The 17,282-nt window shown below is 43.5% G+C and overlaps 6 protein-coding genes across 6 annotated transcripts; 4 read left to right on the top strand and 2 right to left on the bottom strand.

Moving 5' to 3' along the window:
• Window positions 1-799: 799 nt before the first annotated feature.
• FSST1_008037 (glycoside hydrolase superfamily) lies at window positions 800-3,418 on the top strand (the record flags this gene model as incomplete). Its single annotated transcript, XM_083224880.1, has 2 exons — window positions 800-1,751; window positions 1,839-3,418. The coding sequence occupies 2 exons, from the start codon at window positions 800-802 to the stop codon at window positions 3,416-3,418; spliced, it is 2,532 nt and encodes an 843-aa protein (XP_083083998.1).
• A 492-nt stretch (window positions 3,419-3,910) lies between these two features.
• FSST1_008038 (1, 4-beta cellobiohydrolase) lies at window positions 3,911-5,494 on the bottom strand (the record flags this gene model as incomplete). The annotated part of the gene is made up of 5 exons (XM_083224881.1): window positions 3,911-3,989; window positions 4,044-4,653; window positions 4,705-4,952; window positions 5,003-5,347; window positions 5,400-5,494. The coding sequence occupies 5 exons, from the start codon at window positions 5,492-5,494 to the stop codon at window positions 3,911-3,913; spliced, it is 1,377 nt and encodes a 458-aa protein (XP_083083999.1).
• A 1,656-nt stretch (window positions 5,495-7,150) lies between these two features.
• On the bottom strand, window positions 7,151-8,401 carry FSST1_008039 (uncharacterized protein; the record flags this gene model as incomplete). The annotated part of the gene is made up of 4 exons (XM_083224882.1): window positions 7,151-7,515; window positions 7,575-7,636; window positions 7,692-7,809; window positions 7,861-8,401. The coding sequence occupies 4 exons, from the start codon at window positions 8,399-8,401 to the stop codon at window positions 7,151-7,153; spliced, it is 1,086 nt and encodes a 361-aa protein (XP_083084000.1).
• A 1,063-nt stretch (window positions 8,402-9,464) lies between these two features.
• FSST1_008040 (GMC family oxidoreductase) lies at window positions 9,465-11,348 on the top strand (the record flags this gene model as incomplete). Its single annotated transcript, XM_083224883.1, has 2 exons — window positions 9,465-9,542; window positions 9,630-11,348. The coding sequence occupies 2 exons, from the start codon at window positions 9,465-9,467 to the stop codon at window positions 11,346-11,348; spliced, it is 1,797 nt and encodes a 598-aa protein (XP_083084001.1).
• Window positions 11,349-11,898: 550 nt separating this feature from the next.
• Window positions 11,899-12,522, top strand: FSST1_008041 (flavo protein-like protein; the record flags this gene model as incomplete). The annotated part of the gene is made up of 1 exon (XM_083224884.1): window positions 11,899-12,522. The coding sequence occupies one exon, from the start codon at window positions 11,899-11,901 to the stop codon at window positions 12,520-12,522; it is 624 nt and encodes a 207-aa protein (XP_083084002.1).
• A 617-nt stretch (window positions 12,523-13,139) lies between these two features.
• Window positions 13,140-14,379, top strand: FSST1_008042 (uncharacterized protein; the record flags this gene model as incomplete). Its single annotated transcript, XM_083224885.1, has 6 exons — window positions 13,140-13,172; window positions 13,226-13,471; window positions 13,524-13,726; window positions 13,778-13,866; window positions 13,925-14,095; window positions 14,153-14,379. The coding sequence occupies 6 exons, from the start codon at window positions 13,140-13,142 to the stop codon at window positions 14,377-14,379; spliced, it is 969 nt and encodes a 322-aa protein (XP_083084003.1).
• Between the last annotated feature and the right edge of the window lie 2,903 nt (window positions 14,380-17,282).

A 17,282-nucleotide genomic window follows, 5' to 3' on the forward strand; every position in this document is an offset into this window, starting at 1 on the left:
ATGACTCAGTCATTTCACCTTTAGAGAGGCTTGGTGCTGTTCAATTCCTTTTTTTCCTGTACTTTTACCCTCTACTCTGCATCTTTTCCCTCTCTCATCTTGTGCGCTGTCCGTGTTGCACTCGCCAAAATTCGCTTCGTCGTGATGCGTTGTCTGTCATAGGCCGACAAAGCCGGAGAATTGCTGGCCAGTTAAACCTTGTCAGAAAAAAAATGATCAGCAAATTCATGTGCATATTCCTCGCATGTTTATACGCCCGAAGTTTTTACACAATTCCTGCATCGAGCCAGCGATTCTGGCTGCTGTCTGCCCCTCTTCATCTTTTTCCCCTTGCATGAGATCGCTGATCTTAGTCTGTGGTGGACATTTTGCCTAAACATATTAAACTTCAGATGAACAGCCTTCCAAGGGTCAAGATCAGCATCGACACCAAAAATGGGAAGTGGTCTCGGAGAGATTGCCGATGAAATGTCATTTTGCCTGGGGTGATCATCTGACTGTGACAAGTAGTTTAGACCAAGATCGGACAAAGACCAGACCCCGAGCCAGGTACCCCAAGCCAGTATCTCAATGCCGATTGATGGAGTAATGGACCATTGTCGATCTTCCCCAAAGTCATGCTCAGAGGCTAATTCAATCAGCCTGAATGGGAATTATCTCCTCCTCCGCATAATACAAGAATATTATCGTGAAATAAGCCATGATATAAGACGTGACATTACGCACTATTTCAGTCAAGGGAACTACCCATGCCGACTCTACCCCACGCTATCGCAGTCACAGTGATAGCCCGTCCACCATGAGGGTTTCAACTCTTCTCCTCGCCTTTTCCACATGCGTCCTGGCAGAGGATGGCTTGGACGGCTGGCTCCGATACGCTCCCCTGCCAGCGCACCAAGTTTCAAGCCATGCTAAATCCTTGCCCCGCAACATCCGTGTCATTGGCGGCTCAAAAAATAGCCCACTGCAAAGTGCTGCGTCTGAGCTTCAGAAGGGCTTCAGCGGTATTCTCGACATCGACTTGCAGACCGCAGACAGCAAAAAGACTTGCGACTTCGCCAAGACCATAGTCGTCACTACTGTGGATAACCTGGAAAAGGCATGCCACGATAAGCAAAAGCATCCCGAACTGGAAGAGGATGGATACTGGCTCAGCACTTCCGACAGCTCTGTCAAGATCATTGGTCAGAATGAGCGAGGCGCCCTTTACGGCGCTTTCGAGTACCTGTCAATGCTCGGCCAGGGCAACTTTAAACACGTGGAGAAAGCCTCCAACCCCAGTGCGCCAATTCGCTGGGCTAATCAGTGGGATAACCTCAATGCAAGCTCAACCCATGGTTCCATCGAGAGAGGTTACGGTGGTCCCTCCATCTTCTTTGACGGCGTTAAGAACGTTCGAAAGGATCTCTCACGCGTACCTCTCTTTGGCCGTCTTCTCGCTTCCATTGGCATTAACGCCGTAGTGATCAACAATGTCAACGCCGACGTGCGTCTCTTCAATGAGGAAAATCGTGACGGTCTCGTCGAGATTGCCGATCTTCTTCGACCCTGGGGTGTTCAAGTTGGCCTTTCGCTCAACTTCGCCTCACCTAACTTGCTCGGCGGCCTGGATACCTTTGATCCTCTTGACAAAACGGTGATCAAGTGGTGGCACGATTTGACAGACGGACTCTATGAGCGCATTCCAGATATGGCTGGCTACTTGGTCAAGGCCAATTCTGAGGGCCAACCCGGTCCCATCACCTACAACCGTGAGTCTTTTACCCATGATCCCTAGACAAGAAGGCTCCACAATGTGGAAGTTTCTTCATTTTCAACAGCCACTAACCTTTGACAAGGCACACTGGCGGATGGTGCCAACATGTTCGCCAAAGCCCTCGAGCCTCATGGAGGAATTGTCATGTTCCGAGCTTTCGTCTACGACAAGCTCGACTGGACTGACTGGAAAGCCGACCGTGCCAATGCCGCTGTTGAGTTCTTCAGCGAGCTTGATGGAAAGTTTGACGATAACGTTGTCGTGCAAATCAAGTACGGTCCCATTGACTTTCAAGTTCGAGAACCGGCCAGCCCACTGTTCGCACATCTTCGCAACACAAACAGTGCCATTGAGCTGCAGATCAGTCAGGAATACCTAGGCCAACAATGTCATCTTGTATATCTGCCTCCACTGTGGCGAACAATCCTTGACTTTGATATGCGTATCGACGGCAAGAAGTCCAACGTCCGCGACATTGTTTCCGGAAAGGTCTTTAAGCGTAAGCTGGGGGGCTACGCAGGTGTCACCAATGTTGGACTTGACAAGACTTGGCTAGGAAGTCATCTATCAATGTCCAACCTTTATGCGTTTGGTCGCATGGCTTGGAACCCTCAAGCTGACCCTAAGGAAGTTCTCGAAGACTGGACCCGCTTGACCTTTGGTTTGGACGACAAGGTTCGAAAGGCAGTCACTGAGATGTCTATGGAGTCCTGGCCAGCGTACGAGAACTATTCTGGTAACTTGGGTATCCAGACTCTGACTGATATCCTCTATGCCCATTACGGACCTAACCCTGCCTCTCAGGACAACAACGGTTGGGGTCAATGGACCAGGGCGACTCGTGATCACATCGGAATGGATCGTACAGTAAAGAACGGAACTGGGAATGCTGGCCAATATCCTGCTGAGGTGGCCGAGCGATTCGAGAACCGTGAGACCACCCCCGATGATCTGGTGTTATGGTTCCACCACGTCCCTTATGATTTCAAGCTCCACTCTGGCAAGACTGTTATCCAGCACTTCTATGATGCCCACTACAAGGGTGCCAATACAGCACAGACTTTCCCCAAGCTGTGGAAGTCACTCCAAGGAAAGGTCGACGGTGACCGGTTTAAGCATGAGCTCTTCAGGCTTAACTATCAGGCCGGCCACTCAATTGTCTGGAGAGATGCCATTAATGAGTTCTACCGTAATCTTTCGGGTATTGCAGACACCCAAAACCGAGTCCACAACCACCCTTACAGAATCGAGGCTGAGAAGATGGACCTTGATAACTACCACCCTGTCAACGTGACACCGACAGAAACAGCGTCAAAGTACGTTGCCGTATACACAAACGGAACTGGAACAGCCACAACCAAGCTGAAGTTCAAGAAAGGAACCTACAATCTCGCGGTGAACTACTACGATGTTGCAAGGGGCAAGGCTACCTGGGCGGTTTACCTTAACAAGCGACTGGTGGGCAAGTGGATTGGAGATAACGAGGAGAAGCTCGGACACTGGCCTAGCGACTTTCTCGACGGCCATTCCGCTACTCGAATGACGTTTGAGGGAGTTAAGATTAAGCCTGGTGATGAGTTGACTATCATCGGAAAGGCTGATGGTGCAGAGAAGGCCGCGTTGGATTATATTTCGCTTCTGCCTGAGGGTATCGTTGATTGAGATGCTTGAGTATTTGTACAAATTTATTGTAGTTTCTATACGTATGTTGAGTAAAGTATTGGTTTAAAAGAGAAAGAATCTTTGACATCAGAGCCGAATAGCCGAAGATCATGAAGACCTAGGATAAATCGTATAAGTTTGCAATTATGTTATATACTGATTCCGACTGAGGATACAGTAGCCTCTTACCTCGGCTATTCGAAATGTATATTCGATCAGGAAAATATCGTAATTATAACGCATTTTTCATAAAGGCATGCGTCCATCTACAAGATTCATTCTCTCATAAGCTTCAAGTCAGCACAGAAGTGATAAAGGAGATCATAAGCAAATGAGTAATTCATTTAAAATCATCAGTCAAATTTTGTAGGTAACTAAATATGTACGGAAAGAATATCGAAAGTCTAGAAATGACTAGTATCGTGTCAAATTTCTCTCCCTCCCTCGGTGAGTGTTGTTCTTGGCTTCATCACCATGGATCCTGCAGTCCGTTTATAGGAAAGAGGGGTTGGCGTTCTTGAGAAGCTGCTCGAAGTAAGCTTGGAACCAGGTTCCAGCCTCAGGAGCGGGCCTAGTTATTGAGGTTAGTATGAGGGTTGGCTGGGATTGATATGATGGAACTTACTTGACAGCGCCGTCAATACCGCAATGGTAGTCGTAGCGAGCAGCACTGGTATCAGATGTACCATCAGACTCACCACCAGGCTTGACCCAGACGAAGGCATCGACGAGGGCATCACCAGTGTTGGCAGAAGGTCGGAGACCGAATCCGGTTCCGGGAGCATTACACCAGTCACCCCAAGCCTTCTGGCCAGTGGGCTGCTTACCAGATCGACCCTGGTCGACGATGAACTTGGCACCGGGCCAGCCCTCCTGCTCCAGAAGAGGAGCCAGGGCGTGGATGTACTTCTGCTCGTCGTAGTTGGGGTTGCTCTCGGTGTAGCCGGGCTTGCTGCTGAGCTTCCAGGCGTTGTAGTTGGAGACATTAGTGACGAGACCTCGGAGGCGAGATGGTTTGCCGGCGTCCTTGTAGAGCTGACCGTAAAGCTGGGCGGCAGGAGGAAGGTTAGCAGGCCATCCGAGCCAGCCACCGTGACCAGCGTCAATGTACATGGAGACATTGGGAAGGTTGAGCTCCTTGAGAGCGTGGATGGTCAACTCCTTGTAAGCGCTGGCAGCGTTGGCGCACTTGGGAACGTTCATGTTGGTGACCATGTTAGCAAGGGAGTCAGGCTCTGGAATAGCTGTTAGTAAGAGGTATACAGAAGTCGCTCGTGTAGACTAACCAATGACGAGAATGATGCGAGTGTCAGAGTAGTTCTGGAGGATGCCCTTGATCTTGGCAATGTATGCCTTGTACTTGTTCTTGCCATCCTTGTCAAGGGAGTACTCTCCGTTGGAAGCAGCAGCAGCACAGTCACGGTCAGGGAGATCGTAGACGACGAATTGACCAGCGTAGTTGGCACCAGCCTTGTTGGCCTTGCGGATGTCGGCAAGAGAATCCTCCATGAAGGAGATGTGGTCGTAAGTGTCCCTACCGATGTTAGCAAAGTGGTGTATATTAGAAGGAAATCCCCAACTCACATCCACTGGAAGGAAGGAACATCGGCAACCTTGGCGGCAGCAGTAGCCATGGCACCGCTCAGCTTGGGGATAGCCAGAGTGCTGACTTCGGAGCGGTAGTAGTTGTTGGCCCACAGATCAACGCCAGAGAAGGGGTTGTTGGTGGCAACGGGAGGAGGCGAAGTAACAGAGCCTCCACCATTAGTGGTAGTAGCCCCGGTAGTTGTGGAGCTGACAATAGTGCTTGTGGGAGAAGGGTCAGGGGATCCAGGCTGGCACTGGGAGTAGAAGTCGTTAACCTTGACACACTTGTTTCCACTAGTGCAGCATGGAGTACCGCTCCAGTTCTGGCCACCACATTGAGACCTATGTGTATGTAAGTAATTGCCTTTCTAGAAATATGATCGTCAACACTCACCAGACTCCGTTGCTGCAAGCCTGACGCTCTTCAACCGGAGCTGCGAGAGCAGTGGCTGCAAAGGCGGCAGCCAGGAAAAGCTTATAGGCCGTCATGTTGTCGAAGTCGAAGAGTGTCTGGAGAAGCTGGACTGTTGACTGGGGATGAGGACAAGGGGAAAATAGATTGAAGTTCGAGTGAAGACATTATATACATCTTGAAAAGCTTTAGAGCCGCATCTTTAGAGATGGAGTCGTCGGAAACACGGGATCTCGAACCTTAGAGCAAAGTTCCGTGAGATCGACGTCCCCTCAGGGACAAACAAGACAACTCCGCTCCAGGGAAACCGTCTCATCTTGCTATGTCTGCGGATAAGAACAAGAACAATCCGAAAGTCCCTATGACGGAACCGCTACAAGGCACAGAATGTGGAAATTCTCGGAGCATCTGCTTTAAGCCTTGCCTCCAGCCTCTCCTCACTCTCGCCTCACTCTCCACAAAACAATGAATTCAGCCGCCGCTCCAGCGGTGCTAGCCATAATGGCTCCCGGAAACACCATCCGATCAAGTCATGTGGCCTAAAAGGATATAAAAGCGGGTAGGAGAATATTGCAACATTGGGAAAAGCCCATTTCGGAGGACAGCCTCCATGCAGTTCCTATTTGGGAAGCGCGGAGCTGGACCAACTGACTATCGGGCCACGATCCACGGAATTGTTGTCCTGATCTCCGAAATACAATTTAGACTGTAAATTGGCTTTTGAAGACCTGACAATGGGACTGTGGAAGTCTATCTAAGCGAAGTGGTCATCATGTTGTTGTGCATCGGTTCTCGGGACGTCGGATCACATTTTGTCCACATGCAACTTATACTGAGCAAGGATACCAAAACAGGATACATGTCGGCTGGAGTGACCAATGAATCAGTAAGAATGTTCATGACAATTAGCTTATTGGCTATAAGATCGTTTAGCCACTCCCAGGCAACTAAGATCGGAACCCTACCTTGTGCCATGCCAAGACGGCGGGCCTTTCCTCTATTTCTAGGCAGTTCAGTAATAATCAGAAATAAATAATAGGGTTTTATTAACACCTAAATGAAATCTCGCCACTTGCCACTATCCAGCCTGCAGCATTTTACTTTGACTTGCTGTTCTCTCATAAACAACAATACATCGATTCCCTCCTTTTTTGTGACTCATGAAGATAAATCATACGTTTGGGACTATGATCGATAAACCCCGAGAAAGACACCATGTTACAAAGTTGACACAAGTTACTAGATACATTCGACAAATGTGAAAGTTTACACACTAACGTGGCATATATGCCTATAGCCAGAGTACGCCGTCAAACTGAGGATAATAGTTCCAGCCTTCGACTCAGATTCATCACCACGACTACCAATTTTTCACAGCACTAAACTACTCTGATTCTAGAATTCGCTGGCTCAACTTCATTTTCGCAACCTTCCGTGTTGATGATCTCTTAATACCATATACCCAACCAATGGCGCCTATGCCATTGCTTTCTGGCTCACGTCGAAGCACTGCGTTTCTACTGTAGAGAAAACCCTTGACCTTAGGAGCCTATGAACCACTATCAAATTATCCCATTTAATATTCTCTGCGAGACAGATCAAAGTAAGAACCATCTCTATCTACTCTATTTTACTTTACACCAGTGGTATCTATGCACATCCTTTTTTAACATCAAGTCATAACCCCTAGTAAATACCCGAAAAAAAAGTAAATATCTTTAGCCAAACAGACCCTATTGGCCGTTTCCTCTACCATGTTCAGTGACTCCTGGAGGGTTATCATCGTCCGTATTTGCATTAGCATACCACGTGGACGGTTGTTGTTTCTTTGTTTGGTCCACTAACGAGATTTCACTGTCCTGACCATCTGGTAAACGTGTCTGTCCTGATCGGAATGGACCTGACCCAGGTATCCTCAGATTTCCTGATGTAGTCGTCGACCTGGGCCCGTTGCCGTAACCATACGAGGAGCCGACCTGGGAGTGGCTGCGGTCTTTGAAGAAATACCCGTAAATCGATCTGCCAAGTGCAAGATTGGCACCGACGATGCCGAGATACAGTTCGAGGTTGGACCATATTGCTGTGATAGCATAAACCCCTAAGACTTTGGGTCAGAATATTGGCTCCCTTGAGGTGAGAGAGGGAGTAGTAGCTTACAACTTAGATCTGATGTTACCACACCGAGGGAAGATGCTCGAGCAATGCCAAAGCCAGTTGCACTTGAACATACATTAGTTACTGTGATAAGGAACCTCTAATGGGGTATTGACTTACATAAGTCCCAAACTCATCAAGGCCCAGACAGAAAGCTTCGTCTTCATTGGTAACTTGACACTCCAGATGACGAAAACCGGCAACAAAGAACATATGAGGTCTGTAATAATCGAAAAAGCTTAACATGTGGTTAGTTCAACATTCTCCCATCGACAATGGATGTACGAACCAATGGTAGCATAGATGTAGTAAATGCGAACGCGCGGATCCCAACAATCGCCCACGCCAGTCCAATACGCGCTGATAGGCTTACATTCCGCGAGCAGGATAAGAATACAGCCAAAATTAGTTATGAACAGACCCGCCATTATTCCCCAAGCTACGTATTTGACCCTTCGCGAATTCTTGATACGTAATAAAAGTAGTAGAATGGATATTTTGAGAAGACATATGCTGGCGAAGAGGAGGATCTGGGCGAACCATCCGAGCATGTTGTTGCGCGTATAGCTCTCAGCGTCGATGTACCATCTGTGCCGTCCATTGCCGATCTCGACCTGAGCGACCTGTACGCCGAATCGTGCTATACCGAGAAGTGTGACAACCGCAATGGTGTAGTCGTCGGGGCCCATCGATCGCAGGGCTGATCTGACCCATAGCCGAACACTAGTGGTGATGATCACAAGAGCGAGGCACGTACCAGACACGCCCAGCAAGGCTGGTCCCACGTTTTCGTCTGATGGCAGCGGGTTCGGCGGTTCCACTGTGGCCATGGCTTAAAAAAAGAGATGTATGAGAAGGGGAAAAAGAAAGAGGAGAGATGGAAGATCAGCGAGATAAGATCAAACTCGATATCTTGGTAGTGTCAGGTGTATCCATGTTTAAGTAAACCAAACGCAGTAGTTCGTGTGGGGGAGATGTCACTGACATGAGACGGGCTCACCCGGATGACCCTAGCCGAAAAGGGCTTCTTCTCATTATAGGGGGCTGACCAAGATAGAATTGCATGCCATTGGTGGCGTTCTCGGCCTGTATGGTTTCATTGAAGGCGGTTCGTCAAGTTAGCCTTTTGTGTTCAGCTCCTTCTGAATGAAGTAAAGACGCCAGCAATGCCTGTGGTTATGGTGCTTCTGGAACATGTCAACAAACCATAACATAACGGTGCGATCCACTGAGGAGCTTATCAGGATTCATAACATGCGTGATCTAACGTTGGGCCGGGACTCAATTTTGGATCTTTCTATAGCTCGGGTCCAAGTGTCTCCGTTGTCAGAATATTTGATTCGTTACAGAACGCGAAGACCCTGTAGACGACCCCTGAGTCGCCGATGCACGAAGAAACCTTATTACGCTTTAGCGAGCGTTGGCAGGTTTTAAGGTTCGGTCAATCTATGGACGGACCCATATTAGTGGCCTGGTTCAGGACTCTCTACCGACCCCTGCCCATGTCAGTCTGGTAGGTTCGTAAGAACAAGATAGGTGGAAGGAAAAGAAATAACTCACGAGATCCCATATATTCCCATATATCCCACATACTGACCGGTTAGTTCATTTAGTCCAAGAGACTAACATTACAAGCCAAGCAATCTGATATGCCGAGCCCCGTGTAACTGAGGCGGTGCTCCGCCTCGGTTGTCAATGCAAGCATCAAATAATTAAACCTCTCATGTTCAATGTAACCCAGAATCGACAAGGGTGTGAAATCATTTGTCAATGAATAAATGGTTAGGTTCTTCCGTATCTCCGTTCTTTTGTCCGTGACTGTTGCGGTGCATATTCTTGGTAACCCAGTCCATCTTGAACTCTTTTCTCTGTCTTTTGCCCACATTCGTCACCATGCTTGTCAAACCCCAGTTGTGGCTTGCATTTGCTGCAACTGCAGTCGCGGCTCCGTCTCAAGATGCATATGACTATGTAAGTAGAAAGCGTCTCACTCGAGTTATTATGAAACCCCTGCCCGCTTTGTCTTGTCCACAGCCTAACTTTCCTTTCTCTGCCCAGATCGTTGTAGGAGGTGGCACTGCAGGAGTAGCCGTCGCCGCTCGTCTCAGCGAAGGCCTCCCATCCTCCAAGATTCTCCTTATCGAAGCTGGTCCCGAGGCACTCGATGAGCCAAAGATTAATATCCCCGGTCTCAAGGGTACAACCTTGGGAACAAAGTACGACTGGAATTTCACCACTGTCCCCCAGGCTGGCGCCAATGATAGAGTATGGCCTATCAACCGTGGCAAGGTCTTGGGCGGAAGTTCCGCCCTCAACCTCATGACTTACGATCGTGCTGCCGCTGCCGAATACGATAGCTGGGAAGCCCTGGGAAACCCAGGATGGAACTGGAAGACGATGATTAAGGCCATGATGAAGTCCGAGACCTTCACTGGCAAGAACACTGCTACATATGGCTCCAAGGGGGTCGGCGACAGTGGTCCTGTTAAGGCTGTCATCAACCGTGTCATCCCAAAGCACCAAGAGTCGTGGATTCCTACTCTTAACAAGCTCGGTGTCCGAAAGAACCTCGAATCCCTCGGAGGTAACCCGCTAGGTGTCATGTACCAGCCTAGCAGCATTGACCCTGCCAACTACAAGCGATCATACAGTGCTAATGCTTATGACGAAATTTGCGGCTCTAACCTCGAGATTGCTGCCGATACCACTGTGGCCAAGATCAACCTGAGTCTTCCCAAGGGCAATAAGAAAGCTGTCGCCACCGGTGTCACTCTTGCTGACGGAACCATTATAAAAGCTAGCCGCGAGGTCATCCTCTCTGCTGGATCCATCCAGAGCCCTCCTCTACTTGAGCAGTCCGGCATCGGAAGCAAGTCTGTCCTCGCAGCTGCCAGCATTAAGCAAATCATCGACCTTCCTGGGGTTGGCGAGAACCTTCAAGATCACCTTCGTATCATGAGTTCATACCAGCTCAAGCCTCAGTTCACTTCCATTGACATCTTCAAGAGCAATGCTACCTTTGCTGCATTGCAGATGGCGCTTTGGAACGCTGGTAAACGTTCTCTGTACGACTACACTGGCAGCGCCTACACATTTTCCACCTGGAAGCAGGCCCTTGGTAGCGATGCCAAGATGCTTTCTCTTGCTACGGAGGCTGTTGCAAAGGATGGTAGTAAGGTTGACAAGAAGAAGCTTGACTTCTTCAAGGACACCTCCATTCCGCAAGTCGAGGTCATCTTTTCTGATGGCTACACCGGTGTCAAGGGTTATCCTGCTGCTACATCGCCTCTCTTCGGAAAAGGCTTTGTTTCTCTCATCGCCGTCGTGATGCATCCTCTGAGCCGCGGCAGTGTCCACATCAACCCTTCGGATCCCGCTGGCAAGCCAATCATCAATCCCAACTACCTCAGCAACGCCCATGATGTCGAGGCTGTCATTCAAGCTGTAAAGTATAACCGCAAGATTGCAAACACTGAGCCCATGCGTTCTATTTGGGATGATGAGTACGAACCTGGTTTGGATGTCAAGACTGATGAGCAGCTCAAGGAGTATGCTCTTCGCACTACACTCAGCATCTTCCACCCTACAGGAACATGTGCTATGCTTCCCAAGAACGATGGCGGTGTTGTTGACGCCAAGTTGAAGGTGTATGGAACTGAGAACCTTCGCGTCGTTGATGCCAGCATCATGCCGCTCTTGATCTCAGCACACATCCAGACAGCTGTATATGGCATTGCCGAGAAGGCTGCTGAGTTCATCATCGAAGCTGCGAAGTAGATCATCACTAGAATTTATCGGACTTAATGTTTATATAGTAATAAATGATGTGCACAAACGCTACATAGAACCCTGCCTTCATATAGTCAAACGGAAGCCAATGCGGAATTAGATTGAAAGTCATCATCCCGGAACAAGCCCCCCAATATTGTTGCGCGCGCGCCCCCCGTGACCAATCAAACGTGATACCGCCGCTTACTACTTCAGCAACACAAGGCTGTCAAGCCAGAATATCCCGAACCGCGCGTGAGCCTTCAATTATACCTGAGGCTACCAAGCCAAGGCATGAGTTTTGGTGCTTTGGAACTCCAGCACGACATAAACGCGCGCTTGATAGGGTATGATTTATAAGTCGATTAGAAATCTATCCACAGCTCGAGACAGACCGTTGGGGTTTGACATGGTTACTGGGGCGTTTTTGAGCTATCTAGTAACTACAAAATAAATATTTAAAGGGATCGGTATTTGCAATAACAGCCTTTCTTCGATACAATCATCACTTCCATTGAACCCAACAGTATCTGTTCTTTCTTTTCACAATTTAAACAAGATGGCGATCACGAAGAAAATCGCTCTCATCACAGCCAGCACTAGAACCCCTAGGGTAGGCCCAAAAATTGCCAGCCTAGTTCATGAGATTATCACCGGCGATGCAGGCGCCTCTCAAAAGACTGAAATCACGCCTGTGGATGTCGCAGACTTCAACCTCCCTGTCTTTGATGAAACGATTATGCCAGCCATGGTCCCTCAAAAGGGTAATTTCACCAAACCCCATGCGATAGCCTGGAGCAGTGAGATTGCCAAGTACGATGGATACATCTTCGTCATTCCCGAATACAACCACGGTCTTGCCGGCGGTACTAAGAACGCCATTGACTACCTGTACAACGAGTGGATTGGTAAAGGTGTTGTGATTATCAGCTATGGTATCTTTGGAGGCAAAGGAGCGAATGATCAACTCAATCAGGTACTGAAGGGCATGAAACTTCAAGTGACTGAGACTAGTCCGGCTCTTGTTTTCCATGACAATGTCGGCCCGGACTTGTGGTTGGCAGGTGCGGGAGATCTTGGCGAGGACACGAGAAAGGACATTATTGCCCAGAGTCCAGAGATCCTCAAAGCCTTTGCTGAATTGAAGGATCTGATGGACAAGCAGTCACCCAAAGAGGTTTAAGGTAGAAGACCAAATAGGATATCACAGACCACCTTACATTATTTTGCCCTCCCTTCTTATTCGGAACACAGCAAGTCTCTCGTGATTCATCTTGAGCATATAGGAAAGAGACATCTGGAAATCTAGAACAGCAAAGAATAGATTCCACCAGAACGGTAGTAAGGCTGTGGCTGTTCAGGTATTTGATCCAGCAAATGCGGCACATTCCTAGAACCTACAGAACGAAAACACTGAAAGCAATCTCTTGGCATCAATATTACGATGTGGCATACCTGTCGCGTCAGCAATCAAACGAGTCTCGGGAAAGGCGGCAGAGTTTGGCGTAGTTGGTTGGCTTGCGGCTTTGGGATCTAGCACCGTTACCTTTCAAACTACACTAATTTCATCCGTGGCTTATGTAGGGCAGGAATGTAGGCGCACAGCCCGTGTCTCACTCTGGTTTGCGTGACACGTACATAGTAGATGATCACGCTTCCCCTCCCTTCCGTGATTATCCCTTCACCTTTGTTTTGTTTGCACTTCCCTTGTCAACGTCATGCAACTCGCGAGACCCTTAATCGCAGAGTGATCATATCTCCACCCGTTCTATTGCCGTTCGAAGACCTTCAGTCGCAAACATGGTGATGGATCCGCGAGGTGGAGAAGTCATTGTGCGAATCCTCCTTGCGCTTGGATAAACTGGAAACACTGACTTCCGTCGTAGGCTGTGCAATGGACTCTTCTTTCAGTTGCCCTTGGGGTCATCGTAGCTCGACTTTACTTGCGGCTAATACTACAGAGACGACGGCTTCTTGCAAGCGACTGTTTTATGTGCGCTGGATGGTGCACAACTGCCGCATCAGCATGCTTCGATATTGTTTTCTACCAGAAGGGCGCGATGCGTCAGGGTGTCACGCTGGGCTTGGTCGGATTTGAGGGAACAGCTGAAGAAGCATCGGAGTTTTATAAGGTGAGCAAGCAGCGAGTTACTCTCTGGGATTCGATCTGACAATATACACTAGCTCTACCACTTTTCAGATTATCCCTTTCATACAACATTCTACTTATCAAAAGCAGCTCTACTGTCTGTATATCTCCAAGTATTTCCCGACTTCATGGTAAAACGGCGACGATTCCTGTGGGCCGTCATTACATATGTCGCTGCGTCTTACACCACAACGATATTGTTCCTCACAGTTTCGTGTTTGCCTACATGGAGGCACTGGTTCGTACTAACACTGACAGTCCTCTGTCTATTCTACTAACTTGAGACTAGGGAGTTATCGGATAAGGGTTGCTCCATTGAGAGCATCAAAATGACATTCGAGATTGCATGGAGTTTGAATATTATGGGAGACATCCTAAGTGAGAACACTGCGCTCTCGTAGGCCATGGAAAGCTACTAACAAGACGGTAATTATAGTATTCATATTGCCATGGCTAGTTGTTCCCGAGCTCACACTGAGACCGAGGCTCAGATACAGTCTTTATGCCACCTTTGGGCTCGGTATCATCAATATCTCGTTTTCTATTGTCCGCTTCGCTTTGATTCAGAAATACGGTGCTGATTTGATCATCACAATCACTTTAGTGGGTAAGTCAAGTTATCTAACATCTCATTTTGAAAGGTGTCTGCTGAAAATGTTTCAAGAGCTATGGAGTTTCATGGATTCCTGTATCGGCTTGATAATTGCATGTCTCCCGTCTTTACGACCCTACTTCAATTGGAAGGAAAAGATCCAATATTACGGAGAAGACAGCAAGCAAAGCAAAACAGATTCACATAAACCAATAATCTCATCCGATCCAGATATAGTGGAAGAGCCGGCAAATGCACATATGAGTATACAAGTGCAACGTACGTTTTTATTGACGTGAGGTAATGAGATTGATTGATGTAAGGATAAAGAATAACTAACTATAGATAGGATATATTATCCTAAGCTTATATAATAGATAGATTAGACTATTATTATACTATCCTTTATATTTAATCTTTAACCTTAATATTCCTATTTAATCTAATAGTTATATAGCTTTATATCCTATCTCTTTTAATCTTATAGTAATCTTAGTATAGAATAAAAAACCTAAATAATTATAAAAAATACCTTTATAGGTAAAAAATATCTTAGGAAAAGCTTTCTCTATATTATCCTAGCAGTTTTTTTTATTAATCTACTTTTACTAATTTTAAATTTATATTCCTGGATTAATTATAACTCCTAGGGCTTATCTAAATACTTTAAACTTTAGTATTAATAGTCCTTTAGTTAATCTATTAGCTACTTATTTATATATTAGTATATATATAAATTTAATATCTTCTGCTTTAGTAAGTTTTTTGCAGTAATATTCTCTAATAGCTATATACTTAGTTTTTCTATAATATTATAGATTCTTTATAAGTATAATAGCTCCTTAGTTATCTCTAAAAATAATAATTAAAGTTAGATTAATATATTCCTTAGACTTAATAATTAAATCTTATAGTAGCTTTTATAATTATATTGCTTCCTTTACTATATATATTTATACTATAAGTTTAGCTTTATATATTAAGAGTATAACTGTAGTTTAATACTTTAAGTATTAGCTAATTATATTACTTCTAAGATTAAATATATATCCTATTATTAATTTTCTTATATCTAGGTCTACTCCTTAGTCTATATTATAATATTCTAATAGGTCTTTTAGTTATCCTTTAAATATTAATATATAGTCTTTAGTCCCTTTTAGGTATTAGAGTATATATTTTATTCTTATAATATATTCTTTTATTAGGTTCTTAAGGTATTAGCTAAGTAATAAGACTATATATATAATATCTAGTCTTATTCTTAATATTATATATATTAATAAGCTAATAGCTCTTATATATTATCTTTTATTATTATTTAATGCAGTATATTTTAATAGTGCTATTTAAAACTTAGTATCTGGGGATATAGGCATCTTAACTATATAATATTTTTTTATTTTAAGGTTATATAGTATCTTCTTAATATATATCTTTTAACTAAGGTATAGTCTTTATTTTGCTTAATCCTGCTTAATAGTAATTCTAAGGTAATAATAGTATAGTCTAAGATTTAATATTTAGAAGCATTTTAATAGTTATTTCTTAACTATTATAATTTTATTTATATTTAGTTTAATAATTAATAGGTTATTTATATAGATAGTAATATATATTAGGTCCTTAATAAATATTTCTATATTAGTATATATTAGTTAAAATCCTAGCTTAATTAGGTAATCTAATAATGTTTAGTATTAGATTCTTGGAGATTATTTAAGATTATAGAGTGCTTTATTTAATTTATATATTTATTTTAAATTATTATTAAATCCTTCTAGTTATTATACCTAGATATCTTTATTAATCTTTCTATATAGGAATATAGTTTTTATATTTATTTATTTAATATAGTAATCTATTGCAGTAATAATTATAAATATTGCTTTATAGCTTATTAGTTTTATAACTAATATAAATATCTTATAGTAATTAATGCCTTCCTATTGCTTAAAGCTTTATATAATAAATTATTTTTTATATCTTATAATTTATCTATCTGCTTTATACTTAATCTTAAAGACCTATTTTCCTTTTAATAGGGATATATTCTATAGGGGATATGCTAATCTCTAAGTGCTATTATTATAGATTAATATTATCTTATCTTCTATTGCTTTCTTCTATTTATCCTATTTATTACTCTTAGTAGCTTATCTATATATCTTAGGCTTAAGATTATTAGCTAAGAGAGTATATAGTATTATAAGGCTAATAAGTAAGAATCTATTATCTAGACTTAGTAATCTAGCTATTAGTCTAAATCTTAATATCTAGTATATTAATATTTATAGTATTATAAGTTCTAGATAATATTATATAGCTATATAGGGAATATTATAAATATTTACTTTTATATTATCTTGCCAGGTTAATTAAAATAGAGGAATAACTATAATTAAGTTATAGATAACTTCCTTATCCTATAGTATTAAGTAATAACTTATTAATATATTACTTTCTAATATTATATAGGAAGATATCTTATATTAAGTTATAATAGCTTAAATAGAGTTTAAACTAGTAAAACTCTATTCTAGTAGTCTTACCTATTAATCCTTAATTATATAAATATCTCTAGATAACTTAAGAAGATTTAGTTTATACCTTAGTTAAATATTTTATATAGAATTGCAGTCTTCTTTTAATTTTCTCTTCTTTATAAAAGTCTTATTAAATATAATATTATTTAAGATAAATACCTTATTATTATCTCCTAGTAAGATATAATTTTATAATCCTTAATATCCTAGGAGCCTATATAGTCTTACTTTCTCTTATATTTTCTTTTATTTTACTAAAGGTAAAAATATAAGCCTTCTGCTTTTAATTACTTAGAGGTATTAGAGATTTAGCTTTTCTCCTATTTAAGCCTCCTAGGGAGTTATATCTTTCCTAGCTATAAGATATAGATTCTTAATATAGTTTAAGGTATATAGAATAAATAGCTACTATTTTAATACTAGCCTTAATAAGATTATTAGTAAATTAAGTTTCTCTAGGATAATTTAATTCTTAGACTTTATAAGTCTATTCTATTTATATTATTCTATAGCAGTATAAAGCATTTTAATTCTTAGATTATTATAGCGATATTAAAGTAAATAAGATAAGTTCTCTTTTTCTCTATTTAACCGTAGGAATTTTAGTTATTATATAAATATTTCTTTAGAGTTAAGTAGCTTTATAAAGATATTCT

The sequence above is a fragment of the Fusarium sambucinum genome, chromosome II (assembly GCF_050947815.1).
Source record: "Fusarium sambucinum isolate potato_lamoka chromosome II, whole genome shotgun sequence".
Lineage (NCBI taxonomy): Eukaryota > Fungi > Ascomycota > Sordariomycetes > Hypocreales > Nectriaceae > Fusarium > Fusarium sambucinum.